The sequence below is a fragment of the Typopeltis vanoorti genome, chromosome 5, assembly GCF_054136105.1.
Source record: "Typopeltis vanoorti isolate ZY-2024b chromosome 5, IOZ_Tvanoo_1.0, whole genome shotgun sequence".
Taxonomy (NCBI): Eukaryota; Metazoa; Arthropoda; class Arachnida; order Uropygi; family Thelyphonidae; genus Typopeltis; species Typopeltis vanoorti.
The window spans coordinates 40,142,194-40,160,270 of record NC_143553.1 but is presented as its reverse complement, the minus strand read 5'-3'; the positions used below and the strand labels follow the sequence as shown (position 1 = coordinate 40,160,270).

Genomic DNA, 18,077 nt, shown 5'->3' with positions numbered 1-18,077 from the left:
GGGTTCAATATGATAGATATGTTGTTGGTTAAGTGAGATTCCACACAATAACTCTGTTGACTCTATGGTTTGTTAATAATAAAGTTTTAGTAAGATTTTGGCTATTTTAGAACTTTTATGTGATCTCAACGTAAATAACGTCCAGTATTCTGTTATGTTTTGATAAGGATCTGTATGCTATTATTATCTATATCTACTATCATAAACTGGGCATATTCATAAAGTCCCAAAACTTATTGTGTGAAGCTCACAATAACCATTAAACTCATTCATGAAGGTGCACTCACATCTGATAGCTCATTCCACTTACTTACACCTCTCCGAGTAAAAATTCTTGTCCTCACATCCTAGCTAACTACCCTCTTACTCACTTCCAAGGATTCTTTCCCCTCTTATCATGTGCTCAAAAATTTCTTCTTTTTGCATCTATTTATAAATCCTTTATGACAGAAACATAATTTATATGTTAATATCACTCCTCTTTTCTGCTTATCAATCAATTTTCTGTAACCCACAAACCTTTAATCTAGTCCTGATAGACCATTTCACATTGTTAATTAATGCAGATATTAAAAATCACTTGTTAAACAAAAATACTTACCAAATTGTTTCCTAATAACAATGGTATTGTTTTCAGAGAGTAGATGACTAGCTTTAATAATATATTCTTGTTGTTTTAGAACAGGCCACCTAATAAAAATAACGAATAATCTTTCTGTTTATTTTGTTTTTGCGTATATGTGTGTACATGCATAGACATAAAAATTAAAGAAATTTTTGTGTGTCCATAAATTAAAATTAAGGAAATTATACTGAAAATAAAATGACAATTTTACTGTTTTTGTATAGAATACAAACAAACAAACAATTGACATTTAATATAGTAGAATGACATGTCTTCCAGATGAATCAAGTAAATAAATTATCAGAAAGAAAGTGTATAATGAGGTTAGGCTTTCTATGAGATAAATAGTATAGGCTGGAATTATTGATGTAATATCAACATATATTATTTACTTGATACTGTAATAAACGAATTCAGCTATTGCAGTATTGCACATATGTTCTCCAGTGACTATCATTATTTTTTTTATTGATTTCCACACACAAAAGGTCAAATCAATGAATATATTAGCACCATGAGCAGGTAAGGTTTAAAAAAATCTTGAGACAAAACACAACCACACGTTTAAAAGAACATGTAGTAGCAGATATTATATTTTTATAATGGCTGACACATGTAATGTATAGAAAATTAGAATTTATTCAACTCCAACATATTTCATCCTGTATTACAAGGTTATCATCAGGGAGAGACGAGAAGATCAGTTAACATTCAAAACATGAATAACAAAACAGCCACATAGCATGTGTTAGCTTCTTTATGGCACAACACATTCATATTCGACTCAGAGTAAGGGAGTTGAGATTACATCATGTCTTGGTCACAGCTGAGTTGACAGGAGAAGGCATTATTAAAGTTTACAAACTAACAGATAGCATTTGTAATTAAAATATAACATCACAACCTATTCAATATAACAAAGTATAATAATATATTATTATCATCATCCTAAGATCCCATGGAGTCACAGCCTCATCTAGGAGGTCTCATTTCTCAAACACAGCTCATCACACCGTGCCTTAAACACATTAAAATTATCTTCAAACACCACACTCTAAAGCATTCAATCATTCACAATTCTCCATGCAAAAACCTTCTTCTCTCTCCTCACACCCTCTTATACAGCTTCTAGGGATGACCTCCTGTTCACCTCCAATCTTCCATCCTTTAATGAAAAACCTATTCAATGTTAATCCTCATAACAACCCCTTACTAACTTGTACATCTCTATCATATCATCCGTCTTCCTCCTATCCACTAAACTCTGCATATTGTATCATGTTAACTTTTCTTTATATTCAACATTCTAGGATCAGAAAGTATTTTTGTCAATCACTTCTGAACCCTCTCCAATATACTGCTTTATCACCTGGTCACAGGTGATAAAGGTTTGGTCACCTGGTGACCAAATCTGTGCACAGTAGTCCATATGAACTAATCAGAGCTTTACACAATGGAACTAAAATGTTCTTACTTCTACAAGTCAGTGTCCTCCACATCATTGCCAGAATTTGTTGTGTGGTCCTCATAATTTTGGCATTTTGTTCTCTAAATTTTACATCTTTATCCACCATCACCCCAAGAGCTCTCATTTCCTTCACCAACAACAATATATCTCCATCAAGAGTAAGTTCTACATCCCCATCGTTGTTTTCAAAATTTTAAACCCTTACATTTTGCAAAATTGAATTGCCATCCTCATTCCCATTCACTCCGTCTATTCAAGTCTTTTTTTAAACTACAATATCTGCTCTACTCCTCATAGTTTGTCACAATTTCGCATCATCTGCGAACAATTGAATATCCCCATTTAAATCTTCCCCAATATCATTAACATAAAGGATAAACAGCAATGGCCCTAAAACAGATCCCTGAGGCACACCTGGTGCTTTTCTTCTTTTGGGATATTGCTCCCCCATACACAACCTGCTGATACCTATCAGATAGCCAATCTCCAATCCTTATTGTAATGTACTAGTCTAATATCCAACCCCATCTGTTCTAGTTTGATTATCAACTTATCATACAGAGGCTCTTTTGACAGGTATTCTATCAAAAGAGCCTCTGTAGCTCAGTCAGTATAGATGAAACCCTTTGATCAGAAAGACCTGGGTTCGTGAGGAACTTTTATCTGGTCTCTTTCGACGAAAGGTGAGTTAGCCAGTCTCGTATGAAGGTAGGGAGCTTTTTCACCCAGAAACTTGGGTTTTTCATCCTCCAGAATGGGAAAACAAGTGATAGTTAACACAATCACTCTCCAACCACCAAACTATAACTTTAAATCTTCCCAAAGACATGGATGTTTGTCATTAGGTGGGAGATGAATTTCATTACTTGCTTAAAGGATACCGGAATTGGCTTGAAAAAAAATTATGTTTGGTCTCTAGAGCCAAGTTATTATTATTATTATTACCCCAAGACCTCATGGAGTCAAAGACTTATCTGGGGAAAGGTCCTTTTATCACACACACATCTCATCATACCATGTCTTAAACACACTCAAACTCCTTGCAGATACCACACTCTCAGGCAAGGCATTCCAATCATTCACAACTCTGCATGAAAAAAACCTGCCTCTCACTCCCCTACTCACACCCTCTTTATACAGTTTCCAGGGATGACCTCTGGTTCTCCCCTGATCTCCCACTATTCTCTGTAGAACTTCTCCACCATTGATCTTATAACAACCCCTTACCAACTTGTAGGTCTCTATCATATCTCCCCTCTTCCTCCTCTCCACCAGACTCTGCAAATTACATCTTCTCAATTTTTCCTCATACTCAACATTCCAGAGGTCAGAAACTACCTTAGTCAGTCACCTTTGGACCCTTTCCAACATCACTTCATCCTTCTGAAAACCAGGTGACCAAATCTGGGCACAATAGTCCATGTGTGACCTAATCAAAGCCTTATACAACTGAACATCAAGAATCTCCCTACTTCTACACGTCAGTGTCCTCCGCATCATTCCCAGAAGCCTTTGTGTTGTCTTCACAATTTTGGTGATGTGTCCCCTAAATTTTAGATCCTTATCCACTATCACCCCCAGATCTCTTATTTCCTCTACCTCCAACAATATATTCTCACCAAGCATAAATTCTGCATCCCATCTTTGTTTTCCAAATTTTAAAACTTTACATTTTGCAACATTGAACTCACATCCCCATTTTTTCCAGATTACGTAAAGAATAAATTAAAACATACAACGAAAGTTACTTAATTCACCCATGGTACATCAATACCATAGGTACAATTATAACAAATGATGTGATAAACTCAGAAACCAGCTTTGGGCAGTTCCCATGGGTGGAATTGCATTTTCTCTTAATGTCACCAACCATTCGGAACTTTGACTTCCTTTCCTTAAATATCGATGTTCTTCAGTCCAACTTTCCTAACAGTGAGATTGTCTTCCTTGGAGAATGATCACACCACCAGCTGGCTCTCCTATTCCAGCTATATAGATCAAGCAGGTAGAAAGGCTGAGACACAGGAATCCCAACCACTTTTGAAATACCCTGAACCTTTTCCTTACTAGTGGTCCATCCAAGTACACTGTGAATCTGTGTGTCCTCTAGGCAGTTTAGACTACAATTTACTGCTGATCTGTTAACCTGTGTGAAAATTTCTTTCAATTTCTCACACCAATTTTTAACAACTACTCACATCCACATATCACATGGCATTATAAGAAATGCCAAGTGGGATAATGTATCCCATATGTATCCTTGGCTGATTATTGTTTCACAACGTCTGACTCAAACCTATGTGGTGAACGTATCACTAAAATAATTCTTATCAGAATGAAAACATTTGTTTCCCATTCTACCCTCAGTTCCAGCCTTCTGTTTAAGCTGTGGTTCTCCCATTGGTGTGGCAAGGCTATACAAGAAAAGTCAAGCATGCCATAACTGGCTTGAATCCAAAACTATCTACCTATGCTGCTTATACCAAAGCCCAGTATAGTTGCAAGAAAACTATCAATACATCAATGACCCTTGAGAGAGCTAAAATAAGGAACATCCATCCTGTCCAAATAGCAGCCATGCATTCTGGTCTCTAGCCAAAGCTATTGGTTGTAACTTCTGCTCAACATTGCTCCTACCCATCATGTACATCAGAATTACATCCCGATGGTACTATGGCAGCATCACCTGGAGAGAAAGCCGACCTACTAGCTTCCTACTTCTTCAATTTATGCAACGCTGATTTTGGTAAATGTCCCCAACCATTCCAAGCAGTCAACACTCAATGCCCAGTTTACCTTTTTCCAGAAAATGATCAAAAAATTCTGCTCAAATTGGATACCGAAAAATCCCCTGTTCCTGATGACATTCCACCAATTGTCCTAAGAGTTTGTGCTCCAGAGTTGAGTCCCATTCCTCCCATTCTTTAAGAAGGGTGACAAATCTTCAAACTATCTTCCAATCTCTCTCACTTCAGTCCTTTCCAAAGTAATGAAAATAACCATTGATACTCACTTGAGACTCAACCAATAAATGAATGCCAGTGTAGATTCTGTCATTGTTGCTCAACACACAATATACTCAATTATGTCACCCATATCTGGGTGACAGAAGTGAGTATATCTCTTTGATATCTCTAAGGCTCTTGAATGGATCTGGCACAAAGGGCTGTTAAGTAAATTCCCATCATCTGGTCCCCTCCCTTGCTTTCTGCAGTAGAAATGCCAGCTTTTTTCCTGACTGCACACTCACTTCATGTGATGGGAGATGGTTCCCTATCTTCTAACTATGTAACCAATGTATTCTAACTATATACCCAATATAACATATTGGTTATATAGTTAGCCAAATTAACCAATTTAACCAATAATAATAATATTCTAACTATATAACCAATATAATCGAAACCGGTATGGGTAGTGGCCTTGCCTTAATGCATAGCATTACACATATCCACAAGGAGATGTGTTTTGCATTATGGGAGATACTGAGATAAGAGTGATGAGATCTTTCTCCACCTTTGCAACGAGTTGCCTGGCGTTGCACTACCTTACCCCAGTCCTAAAGATACTTTCAGGAGCAAACTTTGTTTGCTCACACTTGGACAAAGGATTAAACTAAACTTATTATAGTCTAACCAAGTGAAAAATAAACTCTCAACATCTTTCTCTGAATCCGGAGTAATTTAATAATAAGGTTGCACACCCTTTGGCAACTCCTATAGGTAGGATGACCTCTCATTGCTTCTGCCTTTGTATCTCCACTACTGGGCCTGGCTCCCACTGACGAGACCTCAATAAAGGTCGAAACCGGTATGGGTAGTGGCCCTTGCCTTAATGCATAGCATTACACATATCCGCAAGGAGATGTGCTTTGCATTATGGGAAATACTGAGATAGGAGTGATGAGAGCTTTCTCCACCTTTGCAACGAGTTGCCTGGTGTTGCACTACCTTACCCCAGTCCTGAAGATACTTTCAGGCGCAAACTTTGTTTGCTCACACTTGGATAAAGGATTAAACTAAACTTATTATAATGAAAAAACTGTGTGTGCGATGAGTGTTGCAACTGTCGACTGTCGATCAAAAATGCATGCGAAAAGACATTTCAACACAGTGTTTGGCAATGTTTAATCACAATTCACAGGATTTTTTGCATCGATTTGTGACTGTAGACGAAACTTGGATCCACCACTACATCCCTAAGTCTAAGCAGCAGTCAAAATAGTGGACAATGCCGGTGAAAGAGCACCGAAAAAAACTAAGACCGTTTTGTCAGCTGGGAAGGTGATGGCCACTGTTTTTTGGCATTCCCAAGGAATTATCATGATAGACTATTTGGAAAAGGGTAAGACAATAACAGGAGTCTATTATGCGTCATAGCTGGACCGTTTAAAAGAAGAACTGAAGAAAAAACAGCCAAGATTGGAGCACAAACAAGTGCTCTTTCATCAAGAAAATGCACCGTCCAACACATTTGCCGTAGCAATGGCAAAATTGTACGAATTAAGGTTCGAATTGGTTCCACATCCACCATATTCTCCAGACTTCACCCTGTGTGACGACTTCTTGTTCACAAACTTAAAAATTTGGCTCAATGGGAAAAAAAATTTTCTTCGTAAGAGGATGTCATCAAGGCTGTCAATGACTATTTTGCACAATTTCACAAATCCTACTTTTTAGTTGGTATGAAAAAATTGGAAACTTGCTGGACCAAATGTGTAGACCTCGATGGAGACTATGTTGAGAAATAAAGGTGATTTGTTCCAGAAAATGTGTTTAACTTATTTTTTTTTACCAAACTTTTCAAACAACTCTACATACATACATTAATAATACATACATAATTTTATTATGTACGTATTTACATACATAATAAAATTATGTATGTAAAACAATATTTACATACATAATAATACATAATAACATCACGTTGCACTCCTTTTCATTTGACAAACCTGGCAATGTGCAAATCACCACAACCTCGAGAACCTTAACTACCACTACCTTAAATTCAGATCTGCAAAATATTCATCAGTGGGGTTTGGATAACCTTGTCGGTTTCAATGCTAGAAAAATGCAGTACACCTTATTTCCCACAACCCTTCTCTTACAGCCTTACTTTTGACAAACAACACCTATATCTCTACGCATAAGGAGATTTATCTTCTTGGGATTAAAATAATCTCAAATCTCTCTCAGCACAAACATCCTCCTATGCTTCTAACTTTATACAAATCACAAATCTGCCTGACCATTAAATATTGATCTCACAATTGGACCTCCTCTTAGACCTCCCTAAAGATACTGGATGCTGTACAGACAAATGACCTTGCTCTCACTTCCACACAGGCACTCAGTTTCTGCTGCTTGTATTTTCTACAAAGACTTCTGCTATAGTTACTGTTCATCAATAATAATGGTGTTGATGTAGATGATGATGATGGTAGTTGTGGTTTACTGTAGTTGGTGGATTGAGTGGTGGAGACAGAGAGTTGTAGAGTAGGTGCGCTCCCTTGATGCATCTTTATGTTTCTTGGAGGTGTCACATTATAATAATAATAATATCCTCCTCTCTCTCTCTCTCTCTCTCCATTAAATCCATTCAAATGCATGCTGCTACTAATCAACAATCACTCACATTGCATTCCAAACTGACAGAACAAATTTCTCTGCTTCTTCATTAATGCCCTCCACTGTTGGCTTCTGGAACAGTCTGCCTTACGAGTTTCCCATGGAATACGATCATGGATGGGATCTCCATAAAAAAAAATAATAAATAATAATACTGGTTCTAGTGGAAGAAAGGGGAGAAATATGAAGTTTAGAAAGGTGATGAAGACAATCTAGAGGATCACTGTTGACTTTAAATTTATATACATACACTTAATCAATATAGCTCCGCCTTTAGTTCTCAGAATAGCCTCAATTCTTTGGAGTGCAGATTCTATGAAGCACTAAAACTTCCATTAGGATACCGCAAATCTTACATCATCTGACAGTTGCCTAAGATTGAACTACGGTATATACACAAAAAGTTTTTCCTACCCTATCCCACAGATGTTCAGTTGAGATGAGTCGAAAGTACAGCTGGTGGTAGCAGATGTCTTCACTTTTTTTCAAGCCTTCATTTTCAAAGGTTACTGTTAAAATCTGTTTCATTTGGTTGATTTAATTGCTATCAGTCTATCAAAAAAACATTTATTTTAAAAATAGTGGTTATCATTATTATTATACAGACACATTTGCTGCATTGACTGAAGCCTTTTTTTTTTTTTGCAGTGTCTTCATGAGCAGGTGAATGAACTCTATAACCCTCTTGTAAGCAAGAGATCAGAGTTTGCTCATGGTTTCAGCATGAGCAAACTTGTGGCTTTGGAAATTGATTTCTACTCAATTTTAAACCACTCGGCTATTGACATAATCAAACTTTTAGTTCTTTTAGTTGAACACTGGGCATTGTAAAAGGAACCAGATAAAGGATGAAAGTATAAGGAACAAGATGAATATTCAACAGGAATTCAATCAGGAGTACATAATTCAAGATACTAAAGTCCATCAGATTGAATGATATATTCACGTAAACACAAGAAAGATAATTATTTAATCAAATATTTTGGTCTGGAAATAGCAGATCATCTTCATTGGTATTACAAGAACAGTTTAAAAAAAAAAAAAAAAAATACAAGCTAGAATACTAACAATAGATCGTTAAAAATAGAACACGCCGGCTGCACGATGTTATATCACTAAGTATGAAACGGAATATTTTGAAGTAGAGACATGATTGAAAAAAAAAAATGAATGAGTAATCTTGATTAGACTTTCCCAGATTTTTTATATAGATATACAGTCATTATGATTCAGGTTGGGACGATGGAGCAAGGCCTCAACGCTTTCCTTGAACAAACGTTCGAACCTATAACGGGATCTATGTAAGAGGCGAGTCCTGGACCAAAAGATGCTGTGGTCAGTTTCAATCCCGTGTTAAGCCAATCCAGACTTTTCAGGTTTGTTGTGAAGAATGGAGGATTGATGTTCTTGGATTCTTTTTTTCAAGAGAATGTCCAAAATAAGAGAGATCACAGTTGCAAAGAATTTGATAAACTCCAGGAAGAGATAAAGCTGAGCGTTTGTCTTTAGGAGAAGGAAAATGAGAAGACAATTTGTTAATAGGTGAATATGTAGTTGTTAAATCATATTTCTTTAAAATTCTTGTGATAGGTTCTGAAATACCGGAGATATAAGGAATAGGCACTCAACGTATTGAAACTTTGTTGTTTTGTGGAGGATTATAAGAATTGAGAAGATGTTGAGTACTTTTTTCAGAAAAGCCATTGAGTTTCATGTGTTGTTGGATAGTAGAAAGTTCTTTAGATGATCAAAAGTAGAACAATTAGTTTTGGCTCTTCTGATGAGGCATTTTATAATTCCTGTTTTTTGACATGGATGATGAGCTGATTCTTTAAGAATATAACAACCTGTGAACGTTGGTTTCCTGTATACTATAGTTGTAAGAATATTTGAAGGTGATCGGATGAGGAGAACATCTAAAAAAGATAACTGGTTGTTTTCTTCTATTTCCATAGTAAACTTTATACGATGATGCAAGGAATTAATACTGTTTAAAAAAGAAGGTAAAGAGTTTCTGTTGTGAGGCCAAATAGTAAAGATGTCATCTATATATCTTACCGAAAAAGATGGTTGAGGGAAAATAGATGAGAAGAGGGCTTTTTCTAAATGTTCTAAATAAAAGTTGGCTCAAGCTGGAGAAAGAGGACTTCCCATGGCCGTTCCTTCTACTTGACTGTAAAATTTATTTTGACATACGAAATATCCAGAATGTATTACGAAATCAAATAGTTTTATAATGTCTTGAGGAAAGATGTCAGCAAGTAATTTTAAAGTTATTTTTTTTTTTGGACAGACTGGACGTTCTCTTGAAAAAAGAATCCAAAAACATCAATCCTCCATTCTTCACAACAAACTTGAAAAGTCTGGATTGGCTCAATATGGGATTGAAACTGACCACAGCATCTTTTGGGCCAGGACTCGCCTCTTACATAGATCCTGTTATAGGTTCGAAGTTTGTTCAAGGAAAGCATGGAGGCCTTGCTCCATCGTCCCAACCTGAATCGTAATGACTGTATATCTATATCAAAAATCTGGGAAAGTCTAATCAAGATTACTCATTCATTTTTTTTTTTTTTTCCAATCATGTCTCTACTTCAAAATATTCCGTTTCATACTTAGTGATATAACATCACGCGGTCGGCGTGTTCTATTTTTAACGATCTATTGTTAGTATTCTAGCTTGTATTTTTTTTTTTTTTTTAAACTGTTCTTGTAATACCACTGAAGATGGTCTGCTATTTCCAGACCGAAATATTTGGTTAAATAAATATCTTTCTTGTGTTTACGTGAATATATCATTCAATCTTATGTCACAAGTATCCTTAAAACGGTAAAGTCCATCAGAAACTTGAAATGTGGAAAGGCAATTGGAATAGCTGATATTCAATGAAAAAAAAAATTACACAGGCTGAACTGCAAATAGAGAAAGCCTGATCAGAAGATCATATTCACAATGTTTGAAACAGATCCACACTCTCCTCTTGCAAATTCTAGAGATGACCTCTTGTCCTTGTTCCTCCTGTTCTACTAATATGAAAAATTTCCCATTTGTCAATCCTGCAAATACTTCTCAACAGTTTAAATGTCTCAGTCATGTCATCGGCCACATCTGGACTACTGGGTACAGTAGTCCAGATGTGGCCTGATCAGGGCTTTATACAACAAAATCACCACAATTATCTCAACTGGTCAGTTATTCCTAGTGTTGCAGCAATCCTCTGAGTTACCTTTACCACCTTTGCAATATTTGCCCTAAACTTGACATTTTTATTGACAATCACAGCAAGGGAAAACTACTTCAGTCAGTATGATGATTAAGCAATTACCTGAGTGGTTGCCAACAATATGAAGACATCCACAAAGAAAGGGTATATGTGGAGCTACAAGACTGGTGATTATGAGAAACTCAGGAGATGGCTTGCAGCTGTAGCATGGAATGAAAAGATGGACGAAAAGGACATCAGTCTGCTTGGGTGATCTTCAAGAACTACCTAGTAGAAGCAATGTCTAAATGTATTCCCATGGATGAATGAAGAGATTAAGCATGCAATACAGAGGTAAAAAGGCATTATGGAGGCAACATAAGAGGAGTAGTAATAATCAATTCCATGAGGATTACAAAGAACAGGCAAGGAGGGTGACTGCTTCATAAAATGTTGTGATTAAAACATTGGAAAGGCTGGTGAGAATCAGGATCCAGAATTTGGTTGAGAACAGTGTTATTATCTTTTGATGAACAGCATGAATTTCATAAAGGGAGGTCGTGTTTTAGTGATCTACTTACTTACTACAATAAGGTGACAGCAGCATCGAACATGGAAAATGGATACATGCTAGTATATTTAGACTGCAAAGGTTTTTGACAGATTATACAGCATGATAAGTTAATAGTCAAACTAGAGTAGATGGGGTTGGATATTAGACTAGTGCAGTAGATTGGAGATTGGCTGTCTGTCTGATAGGTATCAACAAGTTGTATTGTGGGGGAGCAATATTACTGAAGAAGAACATCACTAGCAGTAAGCCTCAGGGTTCTGTTTTAGGGCTATTGCTGTTTAACCTGTATGTTAATGATATTGGGGAATATTTGAATGGGAATATTCAGTTGTTTGCAGGTGATGCAAATTTGGGAAGAACTATGAAGATCTTGTGGACTTACAAGACTCGAACAGACTGAGTGAATGGGCATTGGAGTGGGGATACCAGTTCGATGTTGCGAAATATAAAATTTTAAAATTTGGAAAACAAAAATGGGATAAAGAATTTAATCTTGGTTGAGATATAATGTTAGAGGTGGAGGAAATAAGAGATCTTGGGGTGATGGTGGATGAGGATCTAAAATTATAGGACATACTGTCAAAATTATGAGGGTAACACAACAAATTCTGGCAACGATGTGGAAGACACTGACTTGTAGAAGCAAGGAGATTCTGGTTCCATTATATAAGGCTCTGCTTAGGCCGCATATGGACTGTTGTGCACAGATTTGGTCACCTGGTTTTCAAAAGGATGAAGAGATGTTGGAGATAGTCCAGAGGTGACTGACCAAAATACTTTCATCTCAGGAATACTGAATATGAAGAAAGATTGAGATGATGCAATTTACAGACACCCTTAAGGACTCACCTTAGTGAGTATGGGAGTGGCAAACCCGAAGTACCTCATGCTGGACCATGCCTTCCTTCATGTAATATACATCTCTTACATTATTAGTAGACTGGTCCCTCACCTTCTTTCTTTCTTTCTTTTTGTTCCCCCCCCCCAGTGATATTGGAGTATTCAAAGACTAGGGGTGAATCTTTCCTATTTTGCTATTTCATTCTGTCTTATACAGAGGAAGTAACTAGATATGGCAAATCAACTTCCATGGTTGCAAGCAGCAGTATACATCATTACTGATCATGAGGCTGAAGATGAATGACACTGGCAAGGTTCAAGACTGGATACCTAGGGGCATAGATAGGACTTCCTTAATGGCCTCAAGAGGGGGGAAACTACTGCGTTCAACCTCCCTAGACCAACCACCATAACAAACACAACAAGAACAATGGTCCCGACGTCTCTTAAATGGGAAAGGGGTGCTAAGAATCTCCAGCAAACCAATCAAAATAGGATCATGTATATATTTAATTGCAGAGTTTAGCTATAGTTCAATGTCCAATGTTGAAAGCCAGTCTAGAGCCACCTTTGACACTTCATGTATCTCTGCAGGTCACTGTGGAAGTGGAAAAGGAGGCAGTCACTGATCATATGTTTGATGGTCTGTAGAATATGGATGCAGTCATAGTAAGAGCTGTTTGCCATATTCCATTTATGTAGGAGATAGCCACATCCGCCCTGATTCATCTTGATTCTAGTGATAGTTGTCTATAGCCTTCTAGGAAGGATAAAGCCAGGCTGGCAGCTACAGGGATCTTTCACAAGAGAGGCATTTGTTGGCAATTTCATAACCCATTTGGTTGGCTTCACATGTTGCGAGTTGAAGGTGCTGGTCCATAAAAGGCTCTGGTCAAGGCTCCCAAAATGGGTGCTTTGACTTCAGCTGGATTCTAGGAGGATTTACAAAGGTTGAGTGGAGAGGCAGGAGGGAGTTATTTTCAATTTTCTCCAGTTCTTTTAGCGAAGCCTGCCTTCTTCGTATATTTGGTGAGGCTATGTTGGAAAGCACTGGTAGCCATGGCAGAGGGATGGATTTCAGGGTCCCACTAATCATGCACATGGTTATGTTCAGCCTGGGGGTCAATAATGTTTGTATGAGCATTTCTTTCCCAGACTAGTGCGCAGCACTGCAGCAGAGTAAACAAGAGCTAGGCCTGAAATCCTAACTACCTCGACTCTGCAACCATAGCTAGTTCCACTTAGTTCTCAGATGATGTTTCTTGTTTTTATTTTGTTCTTTACTTTACAAATATGATTTTTATAGGTCAGACTTATATCCAGGTTAATTCCCAGGTATTGCAGATGAATATCGTGCTTGATTGGTTGAGTTGGCAGTTTTCCCCCTTGTTGTTAAGAAGGAAAGGTGTACACACTGTTTTGGTAGGATTTGCCTTTAGGTGCCACTGCTTGAAATATTTCTCAAGGATCTACAAATCTGTGTTCAGGGCAACCTCCAGGGAATTGAAAGAAGGCCATTGGTGAAGTATCACCATGTCATCTGCATACATATATTTGCTTGATCTAGGTGAGAGAATGTCCGAGATACAGATGTTAAAAAAAGTTGGAACCAAAACAGAGCCCTGGGGCAAACCATTCTGAAGGAATCTTGGTCTGCTTTTCCTTCCTCCAATATGGACCCGAATTTTTCATTTTGCGAGCTTGGATTCTATGAAGTGTAAGGTTGTTTTACATTTTAGGATGAAGCTGAACTTTGAGAGCAAGCCTCTGATCCAGACTGTATCATAGGCCGGTGTCAAATCAATGAAGACAGTTCCAGATTTTAATTTCTTTTGGAAGCTGGCATCAATTTGAGTTGTTAAAGCCAAGACTTGATCACAGCATTTTCTGCCAGGCCTAAAGCCAGTTTGCTCTGTAGGGAGAGTCATCTCAGTGGGGAGATCTTGTGAAGTATGATTCCTTCCAGGAACTTATAAGTTTGGACACAGAAAAAAGGGTAATTGGGCAAAAGGTTTCAAACAGAGCTGGGGTCTTTCCCTGGCTTGGAAACTGCAATTATCTTTGATTCTTACCAAAGGGCTGGTAGTTCTCCAGTAGAGATGATGGTGGAGAATAGGACTTACAGCCATGCCTTTTCATGCTGGCCAAAGTGTTTAAAGAACTCAGGGAGGGGGGAGGTCATCAACTCCAGTGGCCATGCCATTCTTGGTAAGTGATCTTCCTTGATTTCCTCTGGTGTGATTGGGCTACAGAGGTCTGAAGTTTCAGGGCTTGAGGCTAAGTTGTGTCTCAGAGTAGTTTGTATGTCCTTCTTTCTGGAGGTCTTTGGATTGATTTTAGATGCTGAAAATAAATAGGATGCAACATGGTTTGGAGTCACTTCTGGAAATTTTTTTTTGTAAGTTCTGATCCTCCAAGTTTTCTCAGTAGGGACCAGCTTTTCTGATTAGATTTAGAGAAGTCAAGTTCTTCCATGGCTGATAGCCATCTCTCTCTCTCTCTCTCACTCTCTTCTGTTGTCATCTAGGAGCTTTATTTCTTTAGCCAATAATGGGTCACCAGATTTGCAGAGCTAGCAAATCTTCAAGCTCTTTGTTCCAGAATGGTATATAATGGGACTGGAAACCACGTAGGATGGTTACTTTGGCTGTTGTTTTTACCAATTTGACAAATATGGTGTAAATATTGGGCACAAGCAGGATGGTATTGATGGTTTGATAAATTTTTTTTACCAAACTCTCTCCAATTGGCTTTCTGATGATTCCATCTAGGGATTGGAGGATTGGAGCAGTTTTAATAGTGGAATAAATAAACCAATCTCCAGAAGGAAAGAGCGAAGTTGGCTGCTTTCCAAACAGCCAACAGATCTATTTATTGGCAGGGGATGCTTGTCAGTGTCTCGAGAGACTATGCATAGAATGGGAGTATATGCCTTTCCCCATCTGGCAGAGTGAAAGGTTCCTGGTTATTTGGGGTCAAAGATCAGGTGTAGATATCCATCCAATTGGCCAATTGTTCTCCATTAAGGTCAGCAGATTGGTAGCCCCACATGGAGTGGTGGGAGTTGAAATCTCCTGCATAGATAATTGGATGTGCAAGGGGGGGGGGCTTAACAGCTGGTTTGGCCATGGCTGAGATGGAGGTTTGTAGACATTATAGATTTTAAGATTCTCCACCTTTATTCCAATGGTGTATTCCAGGTCCGGTAATGACCAAGTTGAGTTAAGCAGGCCTGGGTGCGTAAGTGGTCAAACCATGACTGGGATGGAACCTCTGAGCCACTAAGATATAAGAGAAACATGGAATGTTAGAACTATGTCTGAAGCTGGAAAGCTGAGAAATGTTATAGAAGAAATGGGAAGACTAAAAATACAAATCTTAGGCTTGAGTGAAATAAGATAGCCAAGCTAAGGTAAATGCCACTCCAACGATATGACCCTATATTACTCTAGAAGCAGAGTAATATAGGGTCATATTCTTTACATAATAAATAAAGAAACACCAAAATGTGTATACTCAATTTTATTCCATTCTCTGATAGGTTAAATGCTCCTACAACTCAAAGACCAAGCAATCAACATCAATGTTATACAAGTATATGCACCGAGTGCAGACTAACGAGATAATAACATTATCATGAGAGACTATAATGCAAAAGTTGAGAAAGGAGCATCTAGAGTCACAGTAGGACAGTTTGGACTTGGGATAAGAAATGATAGAGGATATCGCTTAATACAATTTTGTCAAGAAGGCCAAATAATTACAAATATGTGGTTTGAGCTACCAAACAAAAGACTATAAACAAATCTCCAGAAGACAATAGCAACAGTATAGTCAGAAACCAAACTGATTACACCTTAGTCAATCAATGTTTTAGAAGTAGTGTAAGGAGTGTAAAGACCTATCCAATTCAGACATTAGTTCAGACCATAATACACTAGTAACAGAACTCAAATTGAGACTAAAAATCCAGAAAACAAAACAGATGAAAAGTTAAATTTAAAAAAATTTAAAGAACATGAAAATAGAAAAAGAATTTAAATAGAACTTAATAGAAAAGTTATTTGGAATGCCAAGGATGGTGAACTAGAAGTGAATGAATTATGGAAGAAACTAAAAGAAGAATTATTAAAAATAAGTACAGAAATACTGGGTTATAGTACATCTCACAAGCAGAAGGATTGGATGACTGTTGAGATCTTATCCCTTATGGACCAATGCAGACTGCATAAAGATAAAAAAGATACTACAAAATATAAAGAGATACAGGTCAAGATAAAATCTAAAATAAAAGAAGGCAAAGAAAATGGATGAAAGAAAAATGTAATGAAATTGAGGATCTACAAAAAAAAAAAAAAAAAAAAAAAAACATGACTGCAATCTTCACAGACAATTAAAGAATTCTTGGGATTGATGAAAAAATGACGTCCTATTATATACTAATGAAGGTAATGAAGGAGAGATAATCCTAGAAAGATCTAAAAAAGACCAAGTTTAGACTGAATACATTAAGGCACTATTTTCTGATAATATACAAGACTTAACAAATTCAAGGAATATAGTCACAGGCCCACCTATCTTGAAGTCTGAAGTAGTAAAGATGATCAATATATCAATATTAGTCAAGTGTGATATTGATAGTAATATATAGTAATATTGATAAAATTGTAAAATTATTCAACAGAATTTATGGCACCGACTGAATGAACTCAATCTTTATTGCATTGACTTAAAAAAAACCTAATACGAAAACTTTTGATGATTATAGATTGATTAGCCCTAATAAGCCAGACTACAAAATATTCCTAAAAATTATTCATAACAGAAAACACCAAAAATGTGATGATCTCATTAGTGAAGCTCAGTTTGGTTTCAGATATAGTCTAGGAACAAGAGAATCACTTTTCTGCTCACATATCTTAGCACAAAGATGCAGAAAACAACAACAATAAACTGACCTTTATATTTGTTTCATTGATTTCAAAAAGACTTTTGCTAAGGTCCAGCATAATAAACTCAAACATCTTAGAACAACTAGGCCTAAATGTTAAGGATGGTAGAATCATTAAAAACCTCTACTGGAGCTAGACTGACCATTGACGTTACTGACAGGATGGGTGAAGCACAAGTGCTTTTCATATTCCCCTTTATCTGTAATGAGAGTTATTTGGGAATGGGAGATTTATGAGCAATTAAGCTCGTCCTCTGAGGGCAGTAGTGTTAGCTATGATCGGTTGAGAGAAGAATAGCCTTTGGTCTTTTGTGTTTGTAGTAATCAGTCTCATTGTAATTGACAGCTTGCACGATTAGTGGGTTTGAATGTGAACTTGACTTCACGAAGAATTTTTCTGCAAGATCACGAAGAAGGGAGGAGATGTATGGAGTGCCGGTTTCTCGGTGAATTTGTGAATTTCTGATGAACCATGGTGCATCCAGGATCATCCTAAGGCATTTGTTTTGGATTCTCTGTAATTTTGAAATGTTTGATCTTGAAGTGTGACTCCATGCTGGTGAGACGTAGGTAATGACTGGACGTATTACCATCCGGTAAAGAAGCAATTTATTATGTAGGTTCAATTTGCTCTTGCGGTTGATCAATGGGTAGAGCTGAGCTATGACTTTGGAAGATTTGGAGCAAATGAGATTGATGTGTTTGTTGAAAAGGAGTTTCTTATCCATCAATACCCCAAGATATTTGGTCTCTGATTGCCATGGGATCTTTTGACCAGAGAGCAGG

The 18,077-nt window shown here is 37.2% G+C and overlaps 1 protein-coding gene across 1 annotated transcript in view; it reads right to left on the bottom strand.

The window, feature by feature from the left end:
• Positions 1 to 18,077, bottom strand: part of LOC150106331 (uncharacterized) — a 404,058-nt gene that overhangs the window by 303,704 nt on the left and 82,277 nt on the right. Inside the window, exon 2 of the mRNA XM_090393084.1 lies at positions 602 to 690. Coding sequence (XP_090249210.1) covers positions 602 to 690 — 89 coding nt within the window. The remainder of the gene's footprint in view (positions 1 to 601; positions 691 to 18,077) is intronic.